Source organism: Cynocephalus volans, chromosome 10, assembly GCF_027409185.1.
Source record: "Cynocephalus volans isolate mCynVol1 chromosome 10, mCynVol1.pri, whole genome shotgun sequence".
NCBI classification, from domain to species: Eukaryota; Metazoa; Chordata; class Mammalia; order Dermoptera; family Cynocephalidae; genus Cynocephalus; species Cynocephalus volans.
The window spans coordinates 98617295-98640036 of NC_084469.1; the positions used below are offsets into that span (position 1 = coordinate 98617295).

The 22742-nt window shown below is 41.8% G+C and overlaps 1 protein-coding gene across 1 annotated transcript in view; it reads left to right on the forward strand.

Annotated features, from left to right (window-relative positions):
* The first annotated feature begins 302 nt into the window (after positions 1-302).
* Positions 303-22742, forward strand: part of ADGRE1 (adhesion G protein-coupled receptor E1) — a 48236-nt gene continuing 25796 nt past the window's right edge. Inside the window, exons 1-10 of the mRNA XM_063109979.1 lie at positions 303-327; positions 8969-9115; positions 9801-9956; positions 10080-10199; positions 12524-12646; positions 14216-14365; positions 16286-16432; positions 16519-16665; positions 17864-17952; positions 19252-19335. Of these exons, the coding sequence (XP_062966049.1) occupies positions 303-327; positions 8969-9115; positions 9801-9956; positions 10080-10199; positions 12524-12646; positions 14216-14365; positions 16286-16432; positions 16519-16665; positions 17864-17952; positions 19252-19335 (1188 nt within the window). The remainder of the gene's footprint in view (positions 328-8968; positions 9116-9800; positions 9957-10079; positions 10200-12523; positions 12647-14215; positions 14366-16285; positions 16433-16518; positions 16666-17863; positions 17953-19251; positions 19336-22742) is intronic.

Consider the following 22742-nt stretch of genomic DNA (forward strand, 5'->3'; position numbering starts at 1 on the left):
GACCCATTCAAATCATAGTATTCTGCCCATGGCCCCCAGAATTTATGTCCTTCTCACATGCAAAATGCATGTATTCAATCCTGATATCCCCAAGGTCTTAACTCATTCCAACATCAACTCAAAAGACCAAAGTCCAAAGTCTCATCTGAATCAGACATTGCAGAGACTCATGATTTGATTCATGCTGAGACAAATTCCTCTCCAACTGTGAGCCTATGAAATTATCAGGTTATGTGTTTCCAAAATACAGTGGTGGGGCAGGCATAGGATAGAAATTCCCAGTCCAAAGAGGAGAAATAGGCATGAAGAAAGAGGTAACTGTCCCAGGTAAGTCCAAAACCTAACAGGGAAAGCAGAATTAAGTCTAAAGCTGGAGGATAATCTCCTTTGGATCCATGTCCTGAGTCCTGGGCACACTAAGGTGGGCTTGGGCCCCCCAAGGCTTCAGGAAGTTCTGCCCTTATAGCTTTGATGGCCATAGCTCACTATGCAGCTTTCACAGGATGGAGTCTCATGCCTGCAGCTTTACCAGGCTGCACTTGCATGCTGGTGGACCTACAGTTCTGGGGTCTTGGTGGCAACTGTGCCCCCATGGGTACACTAGGCATTGCTCTAGTGGGGTCTCTCTGTTGGTGGCTCTTCCCCTACAGCAGCATTCTGCCTGGTTCTGCATGATGTTCAGTACATTTTTTGAAATCTAGTTGGTGGCTGCCATGGCCCCACAGTTCTTGCATGTGTGCGTCTGCAGACTTAGCACCATGTGGACACTGCCAAGATTGACAGCTTGTGCCTCTTGAGCAGTTGGTAGAGCCACACCTGAGCCTACTTGAACCATGTCTGAGGCAGCCAAGGGGTACTACAGTAGAATTTGGGGAGCAGGGTCTCCAGCTAGGACAGGGCAGTGAATGCTGAGGTCCCATGGCACCCCTATGAAAATCTTGCCCTCAAGGTCATAGGTTGCCTCAAAGATCTCTGAAATGCCTACCTGGTCATTTTTCCACTTTCCTGATGAATAGAACCTGGATTTCTTCTGTTTGTACTAATCTCTTTAGCAAATGCTCACTTGGCCACACCCTTTGTATTTTCTCCAGAACATGCCTGTTTATTCTTTACATGGCCAGGCTGAGTTTTCCAAATCTTTGCATTATGCTTCCCTTTTAACATAAATTCCATTTTAAAATCACTTCTCTCTTCTCTTACTTTTCTGTGAGTGACCAAAAGAAGCCATGCAGTGCCTTAAGCACTTTGTTGCTTAGATATTTCTTTCATTAGACATTCTAGTTTACTGCTTTTGAGTTCTGCCTTCCATAAAGTCCTAAGACACAGCACAGTTCTGACAAGTTCTCTGCGACTGTATAACAAGTATGGCCTTTATTCCAGTTTCCAATACGTTGTTCCTCATTTCTGAGGCCTCATTAAAATGGCCTTTGCCACACATGTTTCTACCAACATTGTTATCACAACCACCTAATTAATCCGTAAGAAGGTTTAGTCCTCCCTAGAGCTCTTCCCTTCTTCTGAGCACCCCACTAGAATTGCCCTTAACACTCCATCCATGAAAATCTAGTTGTTTTCTAGCCTGCTCTTCCAAATTCTTCCAGCTTCATCACTCAGTTCCAAAGCCACTTCCACATTTTCAGGTATTTGTTATAAAAATGCCCCGTTTCTCTGTCACCAATTTTCTGTCTTAGTCCTTTTTGTGCTGCTATAGCAGAATACCAGAGGCTGGATAATTTATAAAGAACAGAATTTTTTTGGCTCATAGTTGCAGAGGCTGGGAAGTCTGAGGGCACTATGCCAGCATTTTGCAAGCACCTTCTTACTGTGTCATCCCATGGCAGAAGGTGGAAGGTGGAAGGGCAAGAGATAGAGATAAAGGTGGAGACACAGAGCAGAAGTCACTTGTAGAGCAAACCCACTCTCGCAATAATGAACCCACTCCTTTGGTAGCAATATTAATCCACTCATGAGAGCAGAGCCCTTATGACCTGAACACCTCTTGAAGATCTCACCTCTCAGCACTGTTGAACTGGGGATTAAGTTTCCAACATATAAACTTTGGGGGACGCATTCAAACCATAGCTGTAGGCTCTAGTCATATGTGGCTATTGAGTACTTGGCATGTGACTAGTGTGACTAAGGAGAGGAATAGTTCGTTTTACCTAATTGTGATAGCTTTAACTGTAAACCTCCTCCCTTCCCTCTTCCTGCCCCTCCCTCTCCTCCCCCCTCCCCCTTTCCCTCTTCTTTCTTCTCTGGGGACAATAAATACAAATTTTCCAGTTTTTATTGACTGGGCTACTGCTGGTCCAAAGCTGGTAGCCAGTGAGGTCCCCTGGGCTCCATCCCAGCATTTGTTCATCCCACTATGCTGTTCCCTTGCATTTCTAATGTGTGGCATGACCTGGTGGGGCAGGTTACATGAACTCTTGGGCATTGGCTACGTCAAATGGAGTCATAATGTTTCCTTTGAAGTAGGTTGACCAACCGTCCTGGCTTTCCTGAGACTTGGGGATTTCCCATTTCCTGGGATGCTGTGCTTTCTGTGCTAAAACCAGGAAAGACCCAGGAACATCGGGATGAGTTGGTCACCCTACTTGGAAGCATTATTGTGGAGACCAGAGAAAATGCATGTAAGGGACCTGATGTTTTGAAGGTAGCTGTATTAGTCCATTTTTGTTGCCTATAACTAAGTACACTGAACTGGGTGATTTATAAAGAAAACAAAATTTATTCCTTACAGTTTCTGAGGCTGGAAAGTCCAAAGTCCATCTGGTGGTGGCGACAGTGACCCAGGGGTCTCACATTGCAAGATGGTGGAAGCAGAGAGAGAGAGAGACAGACTCTCCTCTTCTTTTAAAGCCCTCAGAACCACACCCCTGACCACCAATTTTAATCCATTCAATACTGCACGGTCCTGCAATCCAATCACTTTAAGGCTCCACCTTTCGATTACCATAATAGGATTCCCCATCCTCTTAACAGTCACAGTGGGGGCTAAGTTTCTAATATATAAAACTTGGAGGACACAATTCAAGCTTCAGGGAGGTTTGGGGGGACATAATTCAATCCACTATAGTACCTGTGAAACAAATGTTCTCGTTACATATTACAAAGTTACTTTACCTCTCTGAGCCTCATGTTCTGATGAGGTCGATTAAGTGACCATTTCTTAAATTGTTTTGGTCATAGTTGAGAATCGTGTGTGTGTCTCGGGTGGATTGCTGAAGCTGGTTTCCTGGCTCTTTGCCCCTCTGACATTGGCCAGAGGGTGCTGGGAGCATCTGAGTTGGGTCCTGTCCCTCCTCTGCCCATAGCCCTCTGTGGCTCCCACCTTCCTTAGGGTAAAAGCCTAAGTCCTCTCTGAGGCCCACAAAGCCCTGAACAACCTTCCCCACCATCTCCCTGCCCTCCCTCCTCCCTGTTTCCCCCTCACTCGTTTTCTCACCCTGCTTCAGCCACACAGGTCTATTGCTGCTGTTCCTCCAACACCTGCCATCTGGCAAGGGCCTTCTTACTGCATCATCCTACAGCAGAAGGTGGAAGGCAGAAGCGGGGGACAGAGGGAGAGAGAGAGAGAGAAACACGCCAGGCCTGGTCCTGCCTCAGAAAAGCCACCGGTTGTTCCCTAGGCTTGGAATGCTCTTGCCCTGCATAAACTCCTGGCTCCCTTCCTCACCTTTAAGTTTCTGTCCACGTGATGCCTTCTCAGTGACTGTCCTCTTTTTGACATTATCCATAAGTTCCACCTTTCTACATTATCAACTCTATGAGGGTGGGGAATATTGTCTGTCTTGTTCCACTGCCAAATCCACAGTGCCTGGATTAGTGACTGGAATATAAGTAGATGTCTGTATTAGTCAGGGTGTTTGTATTAGTCAGAGTTCTCCAGAGAAACATAACCAATAGAAATATATATATGAGATTTATTATACAGAATTGGTTCACACAGTTATGGAGGCTGGCAAGTCCCAAGATGTGCAGAGCTGACAGTTCCAGTCTGAGTCCGAAGGCCTGAGAACCAGGAAATCCAATGGTGTGGTTCATGTGCAGAGGCTGGCAGGCTTGAGACCTAGGAGGAGCCATGGTTTCAGGATGAATCCAAGTGTAGGAAAAAAGCTGATGTCCCAGCTTGAAGGCAGTCAGACAGGAGGAGTTCCCTCTTACTCAAGGAAAGGTCAGTCTTTTTGTTCTGTTCAGACCTGTAATATTTAGATGAAGCTCACCCACATTCGGGAGGGCCATATGCTTCATTCAGGCTACAGATTTAAATATTAATCACATCCAAACCACCCTGACAGACACACCCAGAATAATGTTTGACCAAATATCTGGGCACCCCGTAGCCCAGTCAAGTTGATACATAAAATTAACGATCACAGTGCTCGATAAATGTTTGTGGAGTAAATGAATGAATTACCAAGTGAGTGAATGGTTATTTCGAGCATGGTTGTTCTATGCTAATAGAAGTTTGAACTGAATCTCTCATGGCCTGGATTTTACCTATTCTTTATGTGCACGAAAGGTGTATAGCATCCCATTAACCCAAAGGCCCATAATGATCAACTCAAATCATTAAGTCTTCACTTTATGACTGTAAGGTCACCGAGGAAGGAGATAATAGCCAGGTAAAGAAAGAAAAGATTTTATTAGTAAGTGGCAAGCAGACCTGCCGGGCTGAGCTGAAAAATAGCATCAGCTCAGAGAGGCACTGGGTGTCTTCTTTTATAGGGTTAAGATTGGCATCTGGCCTAGCCTAGGAAGATGGTCACAATGTCCCATTCTGGGTACAGCTTGCTCATGGGAACAGAGACTTGGGGAGACAGAAACCTTGGGCTAACGGAGGGAAACAGTTACAACGTTATACTCATGGTACAGCCTGCTCAGCCGGCTCCTGGGAACAGAAACCTGGGGAGATAGAACTTAGAGGAAGGACACAGAGAAGCAAAACCGAAGTGCGGGAACTTTGTATAAGTCAGGTTCGCAGTTCCAGGGACCTAACAATGACAGACACTGTACTAAGCTCTTTAGCTGCATGTCAGAAACCCTGTGAAGAGGGTACTATTATGTCCTATTTTACAAAGGAGAAGAGAGACTTAGAGGATTTAATATGTACAATATCACACATCTGGCAAGACTAAGCCCGGATTTAAAATCTGACCCATCGGGGCATTGCTGGTCTTTATGCTGTGAGACCTTTTAAATGTTGGGCATAAAGCAGGCGCTCGGCTGTGTAAGTCGAATACATGTCAGAGAGGGATGTTTGTCTTAAGGCAAGAGGATGATTCTGGAGCATCCTGGACATTGGGAACCTGGGGGTTCCCTTTATACACAATCTCAGTCAGTCTCCTCCAAGTAGTACTCAAAAACGTGTGTGTGTGTGTATGTGTGTGAGTGTGTGTGTGTGAGTGTGTGTGTGAGTGTGTGTGCACGTGTGTGTGAGTGTGAGTGTGTGTGTGAGTGTGTGTGTGAGTGTGTGTGTGAGTGTGTCTGTGCACGTGTGTGTGTGAGTGTGTGTGTGTGCACGTGTGTGAGTGTGTGTGTGCACGTGTGTGTGTGTAGCTAGGGCTGGGTCTGGAGCTCACAGACCCCTCAAGCTCGTTGTCCAGATTGGGTCACAAACCCTTCACATGCAGTTCTACGTGCTAGGTAACTGGAAAAAGGTCCTTGGAGCCTTGGTTGAAGAAAGAGTCGTTTTTATTCAGCACACACAGCACCATGAGCTAAGCAGTCCAGAGAGAAACTGAAAACCCAACTGCTACCCGCAAAGTCCAAAGTAAAACTGAGCAGCTGCCAGCAGAGTAAACATGCTCTATTTTTAGACTTGAGCTCTGCAGTCCATTGCTGCTTCACAAACTCTGAAGAACACAAGAATAGCAACAAAACTAAAAACATATGTGGGCCCGCCTGTGCACTAACTCGACCCACACACAACTTGTTTACAAGGAATGTGCCACACCACCCCAACCAGACCTAAGGTGACGGGACCTGATCAAACTATTCTATTTTCCCAACTGTGTGTGTGTGTGTGCATGCATGTGTGCGCGTGCATATGTGTGTGTGTGTTTGAGTTGAGGGAGGGAGTTATTAAATAACTCATTCAAAAATATCTGCCAGGCCTTTTATATGTTCTAGGCAGGAGGAATAGAGTTTTTTTTATAAAACTGACCTTGACCCTGACCTCATGGAGCTTGTGTCCTAATGGAGAAAGAGAGATAAAATAAGGTAAAAAAAAAAAATTATGCAGCCACAGAATTCCAATAATTTTAGGTTCTTTAAGGAAAATTATGGTATGCTATGGGAGTGAGAAATAAAGGAGACTGAATCTAAACAGGGGCAGGGATCCGAATAATTTACTTTTTTGACAATAAAGAAACCAAATGCTTTATTTAATCGAGATAGTAACAGAGAACATCTATGAAGTGTGGTAAAGCAAGGTACGGGAAGAAGTTGATAATTTTTAGAAAATCTTTCTGTACCCCCACATTTGTAAGTGTGTTATTTTTCTCTCCTAGACTTACACTTGAAAAAAGATCTTTTTTTTATTTTTCATGTTACATGTAAGACTTGTCTCAACTTATTTTTCTACTGGAAATTATTTATGCTATTTTTAGATGTGAGCTCTCCCTTGTAGAATCTTTTTTAAAACATGGGCTTTCTTGAGGTTGGCTGGAAAACTTGCTTGAGGAAGTGACATTTTACTTATTTATTTTATTTTTTTGGCAGCTGGCTGGTACAGGGATCTAAACTCTTGACCTTGGTGTTATCACACTATGCTCTAACCAACTGAGCTGACCGGCCAGCCCAAGGAAGTAATGTTTTAGTAGACACACAAGGATGCATGGATTGATTTTACCCAGGCAAAAGAGCGGAATGGGAGAGGGCATGCCTTGTTGCCAGGATAGCAGGTGCAAAGGTCCTGAGGCTGGAAAGAGTTTGGAGAACTGAGAAAAGGTGAATATGGCTAATGGGGAGTTGAGCTGGGAGGGTTGACAGGTGCCCAGTCACACAGAACTGGCTTATTATTATGGTTTTGAGTAGACTTGAGTAGTGAGGAATTGAACTAGAGGAAAGAGGGTCATGGGAAGCTAACAGAATCAAGATGTCACAAGTGGTAATATGTCAGGAGTCTGCAAAGAGAAATATTGCCTCTGCAGATGAAAGAGGAAGCTGGAAATGAGAAGAGAGATACTATCTGAGGCTTTGTGCAGTGAAGGGAAATAAATAAAGCACATTGGAGAGGCATAGAGCCTAGATCTCTAAACCAATGTGGCAAAAATAAGAGTGAAAAATGATTACAATAATGATAATCTATCCCTTCGGTTTTTATGCTACGTTATAGAGAATTTTCCATCCCACCAATTGATATTGGAATTGTCATTGGCTCCTCTCTCTCTCTTTTTTTTTTTCTCTTTCACACTCCATATCTAATATATTGGCAAAAATTGTTAGCATCACTTTCTTTTTAAAAAATTAATTAATTAATTTTTAAATTATGAATATTCATGAGATACAAAGCTAATTGTCACACCTCGTGCCCATGATATGAGAGCCAGATTCATACTGGGGGCATACCCATTACCAGCAATTGCTTTTGCACCCCATTTTGTCCCCACTTAGTTATCTCTTAACCTCCCTCCCCATCCCCCTCCCCCCACTCCACTTTGCATCCCTAGGAATGCTCCCTCTCTCTGTTGGTCACGGCACTACTGTGGTCTTTCTTTCCTTCCTTCCTTTCTGTCTTAGCTCCCACATATGAGTGAGCACATGTGGTATTTATCCCTCTGTGCTTTGCTTGTTTCACTCAATGTAAGTTTCTCCAGGCTCATCCATGTTGTTGCAAATGGGAGAATTTCATTCTTTTTTGTGGCAGAGTAGTATTCCATGGTGTATACATACCACAGTTTCCTTATCCAATCATCCATCGATGGACATTTAGGTTGGTTCCATGTCTTGCCTGTTGTAAACAGAGCTGTGATGAACATGGGAGTGCAGGTGTCCCTTCGACATGATGATTTCCATTCCTCTGGGTATATACCCAGAAGACGGATTGCTGGATCATATGGAAGATCTTTCTGTAGCTGTTTGAGAAACCTCCATACTGTTTCCCATAGTGGTTGTACTAATTTACAGTCCCACCAACAGCATCACTTTCAAAATAAACCCCAAATCTCATGCTTGCCGCTGCTCCCACCTGGGTTGTATCCACCAATTTTTTCACTTGCACAAGAGCAGCTGCCTCCCCCCTGGTTATTTTGCTTCTGCCCCTGCCACAGTTCATTTTCCAATGAGTGGTCAGAAGAATCGTGTTAACACCTAAGTCATGCTGTGTCCCTCCTCTGCTCTAAACTCTCCCATGGCTCCCATCTTCCCTTGATAAAAAGCCAAAAGTCTTGCAGTGGTCTAGCAGACCTTATATGATCTGACTGTGTCACCTCCCTGCTCACCTCCTCCCACTCTGCTCCAACCACAATTGGCATCCTTGTTATTCCATGAAATCAGCCACCGTCCTGCCTTAAAAACTTCATGGCTTACTTACTCATCTCCTTCCCGTCTTTGCTCAAAAGTCACCTTCCAACTAAAGTCAGGCCTTTTTCCTAGTTTCTCGTATTGCAGGCAGTCATTGGCATTCTTTGGCTTGTAGACACATCACTTCAACTTCTGCCTCCCTTGTTAGAGGCGTTCTCCCCATGCCTGTCTCCGTGTCTCTTCTTTTAAGAGCACCAATTATGCTGGATTAAGGGCCCAGCCTACTTCAGGACTACTTCATCCTAAATTACACCTTAATAACATCTATAAAGATTCTGTTTCCAAGCAAGATTACATTCACAGAGACCAGGGCTTAGGATTCCCTCATATCTTCTGGGGGAGCACAATTCGACCCATTATGTGCACCTCCACCTTTTATGCTGGGTTTCGCATTCTGATCCTCTAATCTTGTCCAAACTCTTCCTTCTATGCTGCCTAGATGTGAACGAGTGTGCAGACACCACTGCGTGCCCGGCATATGCAAAGTGCACCGACACCAAGGACAGTTACTATTGCACTTGCAAACGAGGCTTCCTGGCCAGCAATGGCCAAAGTCAATTCAGGGGCCCAGGATTGAAATGCATAGGTGAGTTCACACCTCCTCAAGATCCTCCAGCACTTGGTAGGAAACTCAGGTGGAAGCTTGGCTGGGTAATGGATGTAGGGAATCTCTCCCATCCCTCCCAACACGATTCCCTTCTTCCTTCCTTCCTTCCTTCCTTCCTTCCTTCCTTCCTTCCTTCCTTCCTTCCTTCCTTCCTTCCTTCCTTCCTTCCTTCCTTCTTTTCTCTCTCTCTCTCTCTCCTCTCTCTCTCTCTCTTTCTTTCTCTCTCTCTCTGTTCATGACAATGATTTCTGGTCACTGTACAAATCCATGAATGGTTGGGTCTCCTCACAGTATGGTGGCTGGGTTCCAAGAATGAGCTTCTCCAGTCCAGTAAACATAGTAGAAGTTTTATGACTTTGCATGGTATTTTTATGATCTTTCATCACTTCCAACATAGTCATAAGTATGAGGTTACTTCAAAAAGTTTGTGGGGAAATAGAATCAAAAGATAGTACAAGTCTTTCCATGAACTTCTGGAAGTATCCTCATATGCTCAGATTCAAAGGGAGGGAACATAGACCCCACAGCTTGGTGGAAGCAGTACCAAAGTTATATTGAATAAAGAACATGTGGAATGGGAAATATAGTTTCAACCATTTTTGGGAAATACAATCTGTTTCCCGGGATGAGGTAAATGTGTAACTCCAACTCTTTCTCCATCCAGATATTGATGAATGTTCTCAAAACCCCCTACAATGTGGCCCTAACTCAATCTGCAAAAACCTTCTGGGGAGATACAAATGCAGCTGCACTCCTGGTTTCTCTTCTCCCACTGGAAATAACTGGATCCTGGGACAAGCAGGCAATTTCACCTGCACAGGTAATGCACCCAGGCTCCTAGGCATGCGTCTTTGGTGGACATCTTCCATTGGACTGGGTACATGTGTTTCTAAACTTAGACACCCAATCTCTTGTCTGCTCACTCTCCCCGACCGTTCCTCAGATATCAATGAATGTAACACCAACAGGACCTGCCCTGAGCATTCCAATTGTGTCAACTCCGTGGGAAGCTACAGTTGCGAGTGCCAAGATGGATTCACCTCTATCAACTCCACCTGTGAAGGTATAGAGGACCAGCTCTTCATTACTGACCTACCTAATTAATTAAGGATCACCTCATTTGATGACGCTATGAGGTAGGGATTGTGATCCTTATCTCAGGAATGAGAAAATTGGGGGCTCATAGAGGTGACGTGACTTGCCCCAGGATACACAGCTATTAAGTGGAAGAGCTGAAGAGAAGAACTTGAGCTCCTGTTTAGGGTGTACCACGAGTCAAGAAGTGGGTCAGGCTCCACTTGAGAATAATGGGGAGCTCTTGCCCCTAGAGTAATTTTTCCCCCAGGGGTCATTGGCAATATCTGGAGGCATTTTTCTTTTAAAGCCTGCAGCACTCGGTATTCCCAGGTGGTCTGTGTTCCGAGTACTAACCCGGCCAGACCCTGCTTAGCTTCTGAGATCAGGGATCAGGTGTGTTCAGGGTGGTGTGGCTATGGACCCAGAGACATTTCTGATTGTCACAGCTGGTGATAGTGGGTAGGGCTGTCTGTGCTACTGGAATCTAATAGGTCGAGGCCAGAGATGCTGCTAAATGTCCTATAATGCACACAACAGCCCCCACAGCCAAGAATGATATGGCCCCAAATGTCAGTAGTGCTGAGCTGGAGAAGTCCTGCCCTCGGAAGAGCTCAGGCCCAAACTTCAGAACTTTTTCTTAAAAGGTATTTGAATTAAGACCTGAGAGTTATCCTTGATTCTTCCTCTCCCTCTATAATAAATTAGTCATCACATCTTGGGGAATCTACCTGCTAAATACATCTTGAAGCCTTCCATTTTTCTCCATCCTTGATTCAGCCTTTGTCATTAGTGCAGCAGCCTCCTCTTTAGCCTCCCCCTTTCCCAGTGTGTGCCCTCGAATCCGTCTTCTGCACTGCAGCCAGGATGTTCTCACCAAGAGACAAGGGCTCAGTCTTCCTGTATCTAGTGGAATAAATACTATTTAAAGGGATGGTGACTCCATTAAGAAAAACATGAAGTGATCAAGCCCTTATCAACATCCCCACTGGCTTAGTCTAAGAGATATTTAAAGCCGTTTCTCATTTTTCTAATCCATTTGTCGCAGTCAGCTATCACAAAGTAACAAATCACCCTAAACGTTAGTGGCTAAAAACAACCACCATTTATTTAGCTCTTAATTCCATGGGTTGGAAATTTAGGTTGGACTGTTCTGGTTAGTTCTTTTGGGCTCAACTGGACTTGTTCGTATGTCTGTGGTCAGCTGTGGGTCAGCTTTGCTGATCTTGCCTGGGCTGTCTTCCATGGATGGCCTCTTTTGAGATGATTTATCTCTTTTCCACTTGGTCATTTATTCTTCATTAGGCTAGTCTGGTGGCTTGTTCATATTGTCACCTCTCCCCGGGGGTGATGGAGATGCAAAGGATTACTCAAAACCCATTTCTTCTGAGCAGTGAGAGGCCCAAAACAGTTACCCCAGCAATAATTCTTTCAAGGGAAGCAAGATCCCAGGAATAGCCCTGAATCAGGTTTTCTCTCTATTTTTATTCTCCAGGCAAGAAAGTTACAGAAAAGGAACACAGGTGGTTACAAAAAGAACAGTAAGATATTGGTCATGGCAATAATCATTAGGTTTAGCTGCACCAAGGACATCTGCCCTTAGAGCCAGCATTTCTGCTGTGTTACAATTTTTTTTATCTACAACAGAGACGTTAGTCCTGGGACAGTTTTCTGTCTTTCCCAAGCTTAACATTTCTGTGTGTTATACTAAAAGGTTAGGCTATACCTTAAACTACAGGGCTGTGGCCTTGCTAAAACTACATTTGCTTTATTAATGTAGATATCCTCCACACATACGACAGAGGTAAGGGGCCCAAGAAAATGTGCAGGAGCAAACAGGCCTCTCGAGGCCCAAGTTTGGAAATGGCACCAGGTTATTTCTAAAGCATGCTATTGGCTGACGTAAGCCATAGGGCCAGATAGATTCAAGGGGTGGGGAAGTAGACTCCACCTCTTAGCAGGAAGAGTGCCAAAATCACATGGCACGTAGTCCACGTCCCAAGGTATGGACACTGGGAGACATAAAGGACTATGGCCATTTTTGCAATCTGTGATCATTATGTTTTGAAAGTATTTGCCACCCTTCTGCTTACATACCATTAGCCAGAATTTATTCTCATGGTCACACCTTATTGCAAGGGAGACTGAGAAATATGTCCCACTGTGTGCCCAGGAAGAAGGGGAGATCATGGGTACTGGGGACCATCGGCTCTCTTTGCCACAAATTGACATGCAGAGTGAATCTGCGGTTTGCAATATCCAGTCCTCATTTCCTTGTTTACCTTAACTTGGGTTTTCTCTTCCACTTGTCAGATGTGGATGAATGTGCCAATCCCAATGTTTGCCCAGAACATACGATTTGCATCAACACTCTTGGAAACCATTTTTGTAACTGCAGCACAGGGTTTGAATCCAGCAGCGGAGAGCAGTGTGAAGGTAGGTGGAGGTATCTGTTGGGGATTCAGGTCCAAGTCTGATTTCAAAAGCAGCAGTGAGGGGATTGGGGTAGGTCTCAGCTGAGTTCAAGATCTTTATCTGCAAAGCTGAAGCCAATAATCGCTCATTCATTCATTCATTCATTCATTCATTCATTCACTCATTCAACAAATACCTCTTTTTAAAGATCTTTACTTTTGAATTGTAAATTGACAAATTATAGATGTATATATTTGTGGGATACAAAGTGATGTTACGATTTATGAATACAATATGGAATAATTAAATCAAGTTCATGAACATATCTCTTACCTCAAATGATTTTCTTTTTTTTTGTGGTGAGAACATTTGAAATTTACTCTCTTAGCGATTTTAAAATGTACAGTATGTTATAATTTATATTCATTATGCTGTGCAATATATCACAAAGAAAAAGTAACTCATTGCTCCTGTCTAATAGAGGCTTTGTGCCCTTTGACCATATTTCCCTCTACCCCCAGCCTCTGGTAACCACCGTTCTACTCTCTGCTTTCATGAGTGCGATTGTTTTAGATTCCACATATACATGAGATCATGCGGTATTTGTCTTTCTGTGCCTGGCTTATTTCCCTTAGCATAATGTTTTCCAATTTCGTCCATGTTGTCACAAATGACAACTTTTTTCTTTTTAAAGGCTGAAAGTAGTATTCCATTGTGTATTTATACCACATTTTTTTCCCATTCATCTGTCGATAGACACTTAAGTTGATTCCATAACTTGGCTATTGTGAGCAATGCTGGAATGAACATGAAAGTGTACATATCTATGATTTTAAATCTTCTGGGTTAATACCCAGAAGTGAGATTTCTGGGTCAAAAAATACTTCTTGAAAACCCTCCATATGCCAGGCACTCTTCTAGGTACTGGGAATACAGGAGTGAATAATATCTCCAATTGCCATCCCATTAGGGGTTAGGACTTCAACATATGAAGTTTTTTTTAGGCGGGGGGCAGAATTCAGTATGCAGTACTAGGAACACACAGCCCATCGATGACAGAGCCGGGCTCTGAACCCAGAATGTCCAGGCTCTCAACCCCTCTACTCTGTGCCTCTCTGCTGTTGTTATTAATGTATGTTAATCTATACATTAACAGTATAGATTCCTTGGAGAGGAGCTGAGATTCGTCAGGGACAGAGGGGACACACAAGTTCAGGGCTGAGGTAACAGAGGTGAGAGAGACAATGAGCCTTCGTGGATTAACAGTAATCAATGCATCTGGAGCATAAGCAGTGAAGGGATTAAGAGTGAAAGATGAGGTAGGTGAACTTAGTTGGGACCAGATTCTCAAAGTATTGTACATCTAATGAGGTGTTTGGATTTTATTCTGAGCAGTGGGAAGCCTTATCAGAAGATTTGCACAGGTCATGGATATGTCTCTAAAAGGTTGTTTTCTAAATGATGAAAATATGCTCAAGAAAGTGAGACCAGAGTTGGGGAAGTCCATTGGCTTTAGTCCTCAGCGAGGCTGGGAGCTACTGTAGCCTCAGCATCCTTCATTCTTTTGACTTACACCAGTTTTCTGTTTAGATGTGGATGAATGTTCCAGGAACTCAACTCTTTGTGGTCCCGATTCTGTCTGCCTCAACATCCCAGGAGCGTACCGTTGCTCCTGTCTTCCTGGATTCTTTATGCCTGATTTTTCAACCCCTGAGCATCCAGATACTTTCAAATGTACAGGTAATTCTCCCAGCCATGCTGAGGGCTTCTCAATGGATATGAAACTACCCTGGAATATAGTGTCTTATAACAACAACCATTTGTTCTTGCTCATGATTCTCTGGCTTGACCATATCGTTCTTCTGTTTCCCATAGTGTCAGCTGGAGTGCCAGGATGATTGGTAGGTCCAAAATGGCTTTATTTACATGGCTGATAGTTGGTGCTGGACTCTGGCTGTGAGCTCAGCTGGAACCCTTAGTTTTCCTCATGGGATTTTTCACATGGTTTCTTGGGCTTCCTTACAACATGGCCGCTGGTTTACAAGAAAGAAAGTTCCAGGAGGAAGAAAGCAGAAACTGCCAGTCCTTTTACAGTCTGAGCTTTGAAGTCCCAGAATGTTACTTCTATCACTTTCTTTGGGTCACAGTCATGGGGCCAGCCTAGATTCCAAGGAAGGAGAAATAGATGCTCATCTTGCTGAGGGAGAAACATGCATACAGGAAGTGGAAGGATTGATGGAGGCCATCTTTGAAGTATCTGCCATACTGCAGAGCACATTTAGTATTCTTCAACCCCAGGGGGAAATGCATGCTTTTTTCATTAAAAATGTTATATATTTTCTATGATTTGATCTTCACTAGATGCTGATATTGTTACAAGCAGAACATTAGAGGGGCAAGGTTGAAAGGGACCTTAGAAATATAATATAGCTTAAGGAGCCCCTAGGAGCCCATTTAGTATCCCTATCAAGTCCAAGGGAAAATACAAGCAGCATGACTATGGACTTCCATCCATCCTTCAGTCAAATTATCACCTCTTTAATTTTTTTTTACCTATTCATGTTTCGCTGTACATGAAGAGAGCCTCTCTCAGCTAAAAAGTTTTGAAAACCATTCACCTAATCCAACTCCACATGCAAAATATAAATTCCATCTGTGCTGTGACAAGAGCTAACCTGGTGTATAATTAAATATTTCTGGAAGTGGGGAACTCACTACTACTAAAAGAAACCCACCCATTTGTTAGAGACATCTTCAAAGATACTAAAAGAAAAATCACTTCCCATACCTTCTAGCCATGGGTCATTCTTGTGTCTCTGTAGGCCTCCAAATTAATGTACGTTCATGTCTCAAAGACTTTTCACCTAACTCTAGATGGTAAAGCTCAGTGCCGTATAGCTTATACCGGCTTGAGTCACTAGTGGATGTTGACTGTTTATTCCTCATGTTTTGTGAGTTGATATGAAACATGAAAGGCTTTGTCTTTACCTCTTTCCTAATTATTTCTCTCCACCCCCATAACATTTTATTTGTATATCCTGTGGTTCAGAAACCACAGTGTTTCTTATCTTCAGCACTATTAATATTTGGGGCTGGATAATTTTTGTTGTAGGGGTTGTCCTGTGCCTTGTAGGATGTTTGGCAGCATTTTTGGCTTTGTTCCCATCCATATGTCATGACACCCTAAAATGTCTCCAGACATTGCCCAGTGTTCCCTGGGAGGCAAATCTCCCTCAGTTGAGTTCCACGAGCTTAACGTAACAGAAATTTCTCACTCTCATGACAAACCAATATGGATTTTCTTGGCCATGGGCAGATTTCCTCCACATGGTGATACAGGGACCCAGTCTCCTTCCATCTTTTGGCTCCTCTGTCCCTTATGCCCTTGGAGTTCCTGGGTCTAGCCACTGGAGGGGTGAGAGAGAGGCAAAAAGTTGCACCCATTTCTTAACCATCTTGGCCCAGAAGTGACATATATCATACACACTCACATTTTGTGAGTGGAAACTAGTCACACCACCCTACCTAGATTCTGGGAAATGTAGTCCCTGGCTGGACTTCCATTTTCTACTGAAGCATGACTCTGTACTTTGGAAGGGGAAGCATGACTTTGTTGGACCATTGGCCAACTCTGCTCCACATTCATTCTCTACCCCACAGATATTGATGAGTGCACAGATATTGAAATGTGTCCTATCAACGCAGCATGCACCAACACTCCTGGGAGCTACTTTTGCACCTGCCATCCTGGCTTTGTGGCAAGTAAGGGACAGCTGAATTTCACAGACAAAGGCGTGAAATGTAGAGGTGAGCAGAGGGTTTGCCGGACAGCCCTGGAAATAACGTTTCTCCTTGTTCCTCTGGGTTTCTTGATATTCTCTAGTTCTTTGCAGATATTGATGAATGCCTCAAAGATCCATCACCATGTGGTTCAAATTCTATCTGCACCAATGCTCCGGGCTCCTACAGCTGTAGCTGCACTGTGGGCTTTCGTCCCAATCCAGAAGGCTCTGTGAAACATGGCAACTTCAGCTGCAAAAGTAATAATTTCCTTGTGTGTCTTGACAATGGTATCTGTGTCTCGCTTTGATTGTAAAATCCTCCTTCTACCCAAGCTCTGGATCCTTCTCTTACTCTCATCGTGTTCACATATTATTTTTATTTTTATTCATTCATTTACTCATTCATTAATTCATTCACCCAATAAATTATTTTTGGATCAACTATTAATTAATAAATTCACTATTAATTAATTAAACAGGCCCCTGCACTAGGTTCTGAGGATTTAATCCTAGAAATAATGAGCATGATATTTGCCCTTATGTAGTTTATAGTCTAAGGAAGAAGCTAGAGAGCATACGCACAATTATTTAATTATAATATGATGAGTCGAACAATTAAGAAGTTATAGTGTGCTTTGGAGTGACTCGTGGGATATTTGATATGCTCCAAGCAAATGACATTTGAGCAGAAACTTGAAGGAGGAGTAGGAATTATTCAGACAAAGAATGGAGGTCACAGTGTTCCCAGTTATAGTAAGTGCAAAGGCCCTGAGACTCATGCAAAGTGAGGTCAAGAGGAAGTGCTATTCGATGTATCTGATGAGGCAGAGGTCAGATTCTGCAGGGCCTTGTGTGCCATGTGAAGAATTTTGGAAAAGTTTTCTTTTCCCCCCAATAACAATGGAGAGCCATGAAAGGTTTAAAATTTTAAGATGATGGATTATTTGATACATTAAAAATATACATATCTTATGTGGAGTCAATAAAGCATAACAGTAAAAAAATCTGAGGCATTTCCCATCGTAAGAGCGAGAATACCATCAATGCCCCTGTGTCTCCCACATTCTCCTTCCACATTTTGTCTTCCTGTCCTCTTGTTGGAGAGAACCACTTAGAATTTTGTGTTTACTATTCCCCTAATTAAAAAAAAAAAAATTCCCACCTGGGTATATAGCTCCGAACAACAGTTTGCTTAGTTTTGCTTGCTTTAGTGTTTTGTAAAAAATGGTATCATACTATGTTCAGTCTTCTCTGACTTGCCCCTTTTCACTCAATATTATGCTCCTTAGAATTCCTCCTGTTGTAGTGTGTAGTTGTAGCTTGTTCATGTTCAACATATATATTTTGGCAATGGATGGATTTTAAGCAGGGCAGGACAAAAAAAACCTAGACTTGCCTTTTAATCATATCTTGCTGTGGTTGAAATTTAGTTTGGTTGCTTTTGTTTTCTTCCTAGGGGTTCCCTTCAAGTGCAAGGAAGATGTCATACCCAACAATTTGCAGGTCCAGCAATGCCAGAAGGGAGCAGCAGTGGAGCTTAAAAATGTGAGTGTTTTTGAAAGTTCCTAGTTCTAAGGGTTTTCCTTGAAGCCACTGAGGTAGGATATTATTTTTGCAGTTTTAGCCAAGGCAAAAATAACAGTGGCCGAAATCAGATAGCAGTTTTTCTCCTCTATAATAGTCTGAGTGTAAGCTGTGCAGAGCTGATAGGATGGTTCTATAATACTCAACCATCATTAATGCAAGCATATCACTTTGTGGTCCAAGATGGCTGCCCCAGCTCCTGCCATCACATCTGCATCCCAGATGCTGGAAAGGGAGAAGAGGAAGTGAAAGACATAGTTTTCTTCTCTTTAAGAGTATGACTGAGTACTACTTCTGGTTACACCTCATTGGCCAGAAATTAGCCACATGGTCATGGCTAGCTGCAAGGGAGGCTGGGAAGAGAGGATATTTGTCTATCTAAAAGTTGGGAATTATTTTACTAAAAGAAGAGGGGGAGGTTATGTGGAAGTCTTACTACCAATAAAGTTGTAGGTCCTGCATCCAACTGATATGGAATGGGTGATACACAGCCAGGCCACTCAAAGAGGAATTTGGATATTTTAATTATATAAAAGCTCCATGGACATCTTTAGGAATTAATGTCACTCTTCTAAATATGAGCATATAAACTAGCTCCATAATTCCCCCACACCTTGGACTACTATTTTTCTTTTTACTTGTGCTAAAATAAACACAACATAAAATTAGCCAGTTTAACCATTTTAAAGTATACAATTCAGTGACATTAGGCCATTCACAATGTTATGCAACCAAAACCACTTTCTAGTTCCAGAGACACTTTCATCACCCTAGTAAGAAACCCCTTCCCTATTATGCAAGCACTCACCATTTCCTCCCCCCAGTCCCTGGCGAACTCTAACCCACTTTCCGTTTTCATGAATTTGTGTATCTAGATATCTCACGTAAATGGAATCATTCAATATTTGTTCAATTAGCATGATGCTTTCAAGGTTCATCCATGTTGTGACATGTATTAGAACTTTGTTCCTTTTTAGGGCTGGGTAATATTCCATTTGGTCGACTGCTCATTTGCACATTTCCCCATCGTTTTACTCCACTAAATAGTTTTGCTATTTGTTTTCATTTGCCTCTTTTATTCATGGAAGAGAAAGGTGATTCTAATTCTGACTAACAATGAGTTTTTATTTCCCTGGGAATTCCAGAGACTCAGGAATTCAGGATCATCCTGTATGGTGGGCTTGATGGCCCACTCTGTAGAGGACGTGCTTGGGGGATAAACTGATCCATGCCAACAGTGTTCTTTCTTCTGTGGCACAGGTGCCCTTCTGCGGACTAATTAATGCCACCTTTGGTGTTCTTGATGATACCTGTGAAAACAAAACCACCGTAGTTTCCCTGGAGGTAAGAAAGTCTTTGTAATTATGTTTCAAGTTTCAAACATCTTGGGCACACTTTGGGTGCAGAAAGTCGCCTTTGTAATCAACATGTTGTAAGTTAATATTTAATTTATTACAGCTGTAAGGGTTTACAAATTAACGTGTTGTATAATTACCTGGGGGTTTTTTTGGTGTGTGTGTGTAGTTCTGTAAGTGGCATCAGTGGAATAGATTTGTGGAACTAAATCACTATCAGGATGCAGAACAGTTTCATTACCTTGAAAAATTTCCTCAGCTTCCCCTTTAGAGTCAGATACTCTCTCCACCACTAACCCCTATAGATCCCAGATCTGTTCTCTGTCACTGTAGTTTTGTCTTTTCAAGAACGTTATATAAATGGAATTTGGAAAAAAAATGTAAAAAAAAAGATTACACATTATGTGGCCTTTTGAAATGGCTTCTTTCACTCAGCATGGTGCATTGGAGATTCATCGATGTGTTTAGCAATAGTTCCATTCCTTCTTTTTTTTTTTTTATTAGTGACATTTAGTACATTCACAATGTTGTGCAACCATCACCACTATCGAGTTCTGAAACACGTACATCACCCCAAAAGGAAACTCTGTAGTCATTAAACAGTCATTTCCCATTCTCCCTACCCCAAGACACTGGCACCACAAGTCTTCTTTCTGTCTCTATGAATCTGACTACTCTGGGGGCCTCATAGAAGTGGAATCAGACAGTATTTTTCCTTGTGTGTCTGGCTTCTTTCACTGAGCATAAAGTTTTCAAAGCTTATCCATGTTGTAGGATGGATTAGTGCTTCATTAATTTTTCATTGCTGAGTAATATCCCATTTTATGGACGTACCACAGTTTGCTTATCCATTTACCTTTGGAGGACTTATGGGTTGTTTTCAGCTTTGGGCCATTATCAATACAGCTGCTATAAACATTCCATTTTTCATGAGCGAACATGGATTTGGATTTCTCCAGGGTTGCTAGGTCATTACAGTTAAGTCTTTACATTGGGGTACAGATGTTGTTATTTTATTTATAAATCCGGTTATTTTTGCATGAAAATAAGAACACTTTCATTTGTAATTCAATTAATTTTAAATTAATTTAGTATATTTGTTCATTAAGTGTAAATTCATGCATAGGGGTTTCAGATTAAGTTTCCATAACTGGTTTACCCTGTTTATAAAGTTAGTTAAATTTCTTCAAATGTTTTATATTATGTTTCAAATATTCTAATTTACCCCCAAATTTCAAATACCTAATAAAGAATATTTACAAATTCTAACAGGCAAGGTCAGTAGGCCCTTGAATTACTCATAAATCCAGTCAATCGAACCTATAAATACAATAACATCCAATACAGTTTATAAACAGTCACATTCTTTTAAATTGTTCACATTAAAATCACAAGTCTCGTTTGTTTTTCACAATGAAATCATGTGGTTAGTTGGTTAGCTTCTCTAATGTGTCAATTGTCCCAAACCCTTTAAATAAATGAAGGTTTCCAGATTATGATAAAGATCTCAACCCTTCTAACTTTAACATAAAAGTATTACCCACAAGGGTTTTCAGTTTGCCTAAATTTTTTTACTTTCCTAAAGATATAAAATAAACTTCCCAGCTAAGAATAATAGATTTAACATTTCAGAGGGATAGTTAAGGAGATTTCATCAGCCATAGAATTGAACGCCACATTTTATCAGATCCTTTTAGTTGAGATTTTTCTTGCTATTTAGGTTAGCAGGGAGGCACCCCAAACCATGCCTTTCATGAGTACAGAAGTCAGGGCATCCTGTTTCTCACGGACAAACATCTCTCGAATTTCACCCTTATCCCATATTTATTGAAATCTTTTTGTCGTTTTATCATTTAATTTGGATAGATAAAAATTTGTATTCCTGGTCAGATTTTAGTTTAATTTCCTTCTCCATCTGACTGGATTTAATTCTTATCTTTCCTGCATTTATTAGGTTCTGAATTCTTTTCATATTTTTGTTTGTTTGTTTGGGTCAGAGCCACATGTTATAGTCAATTTATTAACAATCAATAATAAGGGGAATAATATCAGCATTATTATTATTACTACTACTATTATTATTATTATTACCTTAACCCTATTCCCCACACATAATCATGTGAACAGTTAGATGTATATCTGTCCATATCTTTTTACCTTGTGAGTGTGTATACATACACACAGGAGTCATTTATCAACTACTTACTGTGAGAGGTTTAGAGCAGTGATTAATGATTCAGCCTCTGGTGCCAGACTGCCAAGGTTTAAATCTTGGTTTTTCCACCTACTAGATATGGGTTCTTGTTTCCCCATCTAAAATCAGAAATAAAAGCCTCTACTTAATAGATATCTTCCTCAAAGTAAACAAGTTATTTAAAACAATACCTGGTTCACAGCCCAAATGTCCATCATCGGATGAGTGGATACGGAAAATGTGGTACATCTACACAATGGAATACTACTCAGCTATAAAAACGAATGAAATACTGTCATTTGCAACAACATGGATAGACCTTGAGAGAATTATATTAAGTGAAACGAGTCAGGCACAGAAAGAGAAATACCACATGTTCTCACTTATTGGTGGGAGCTAAAAATTAATATATAAATTCACACACACACACACACACAAAAAAAAAACTGGGGGGGGAAGAAGATATAACAACTACAATTACTTGAAGTTGATACTACAAGCAAACAGAAAGGACATTGTTGGGGGGGAGGGAGGAGAGGGAGGAGGGAGGGAGGTTTTGGTAAGGGGCAACAATAATCAACCACAATGTATATCGACAAAATAAAATTTAAAAAAAAATACCTGGTTCATACAAGTGTGCATTATTTTGGTTTCTATGTGCTAGAAACACAAATACCATAAACGCAAATGTATAAATTAGAGTACTCGTGTCTGAACCAATGAGATTATTCTGCACTTTGAGTTACTTAACAATAGCTCATGGACCTTTTTGATGGATAATGCATAATAGGTATACTACAGCATTATTTTTTTAGCAGCTGCATACTATCCCATTATTTGATTTCATTTTCATTTATTTAAGCAATCTGTTGGGCACTTAGGCTTTCCACAAACCACCCTGAAATAAATTTGAATGGATGAGATCCTTGCACATTTTTTAAGTATATCTGGAAAGACTAATTCCTGGAAGGGAAATTTCTGGGTCAAAGGGTATGCACAATTTATGCTGTTATAGGTGATATCTTTTTGCATTTCATAAAGTCTACACCAATTTGTATTCCTCCTGAATACTGAGTCCTCTTAAATTAGGAAAAGAAGCTTGAGCAGATGTCTCCCCCACTTATCCCTCACCCCTTTATTTTTTGGTGGCTGGCTGCTTTGGGGATCTGAACCCTTAATCTCAGGATATAACGCCATGCTGT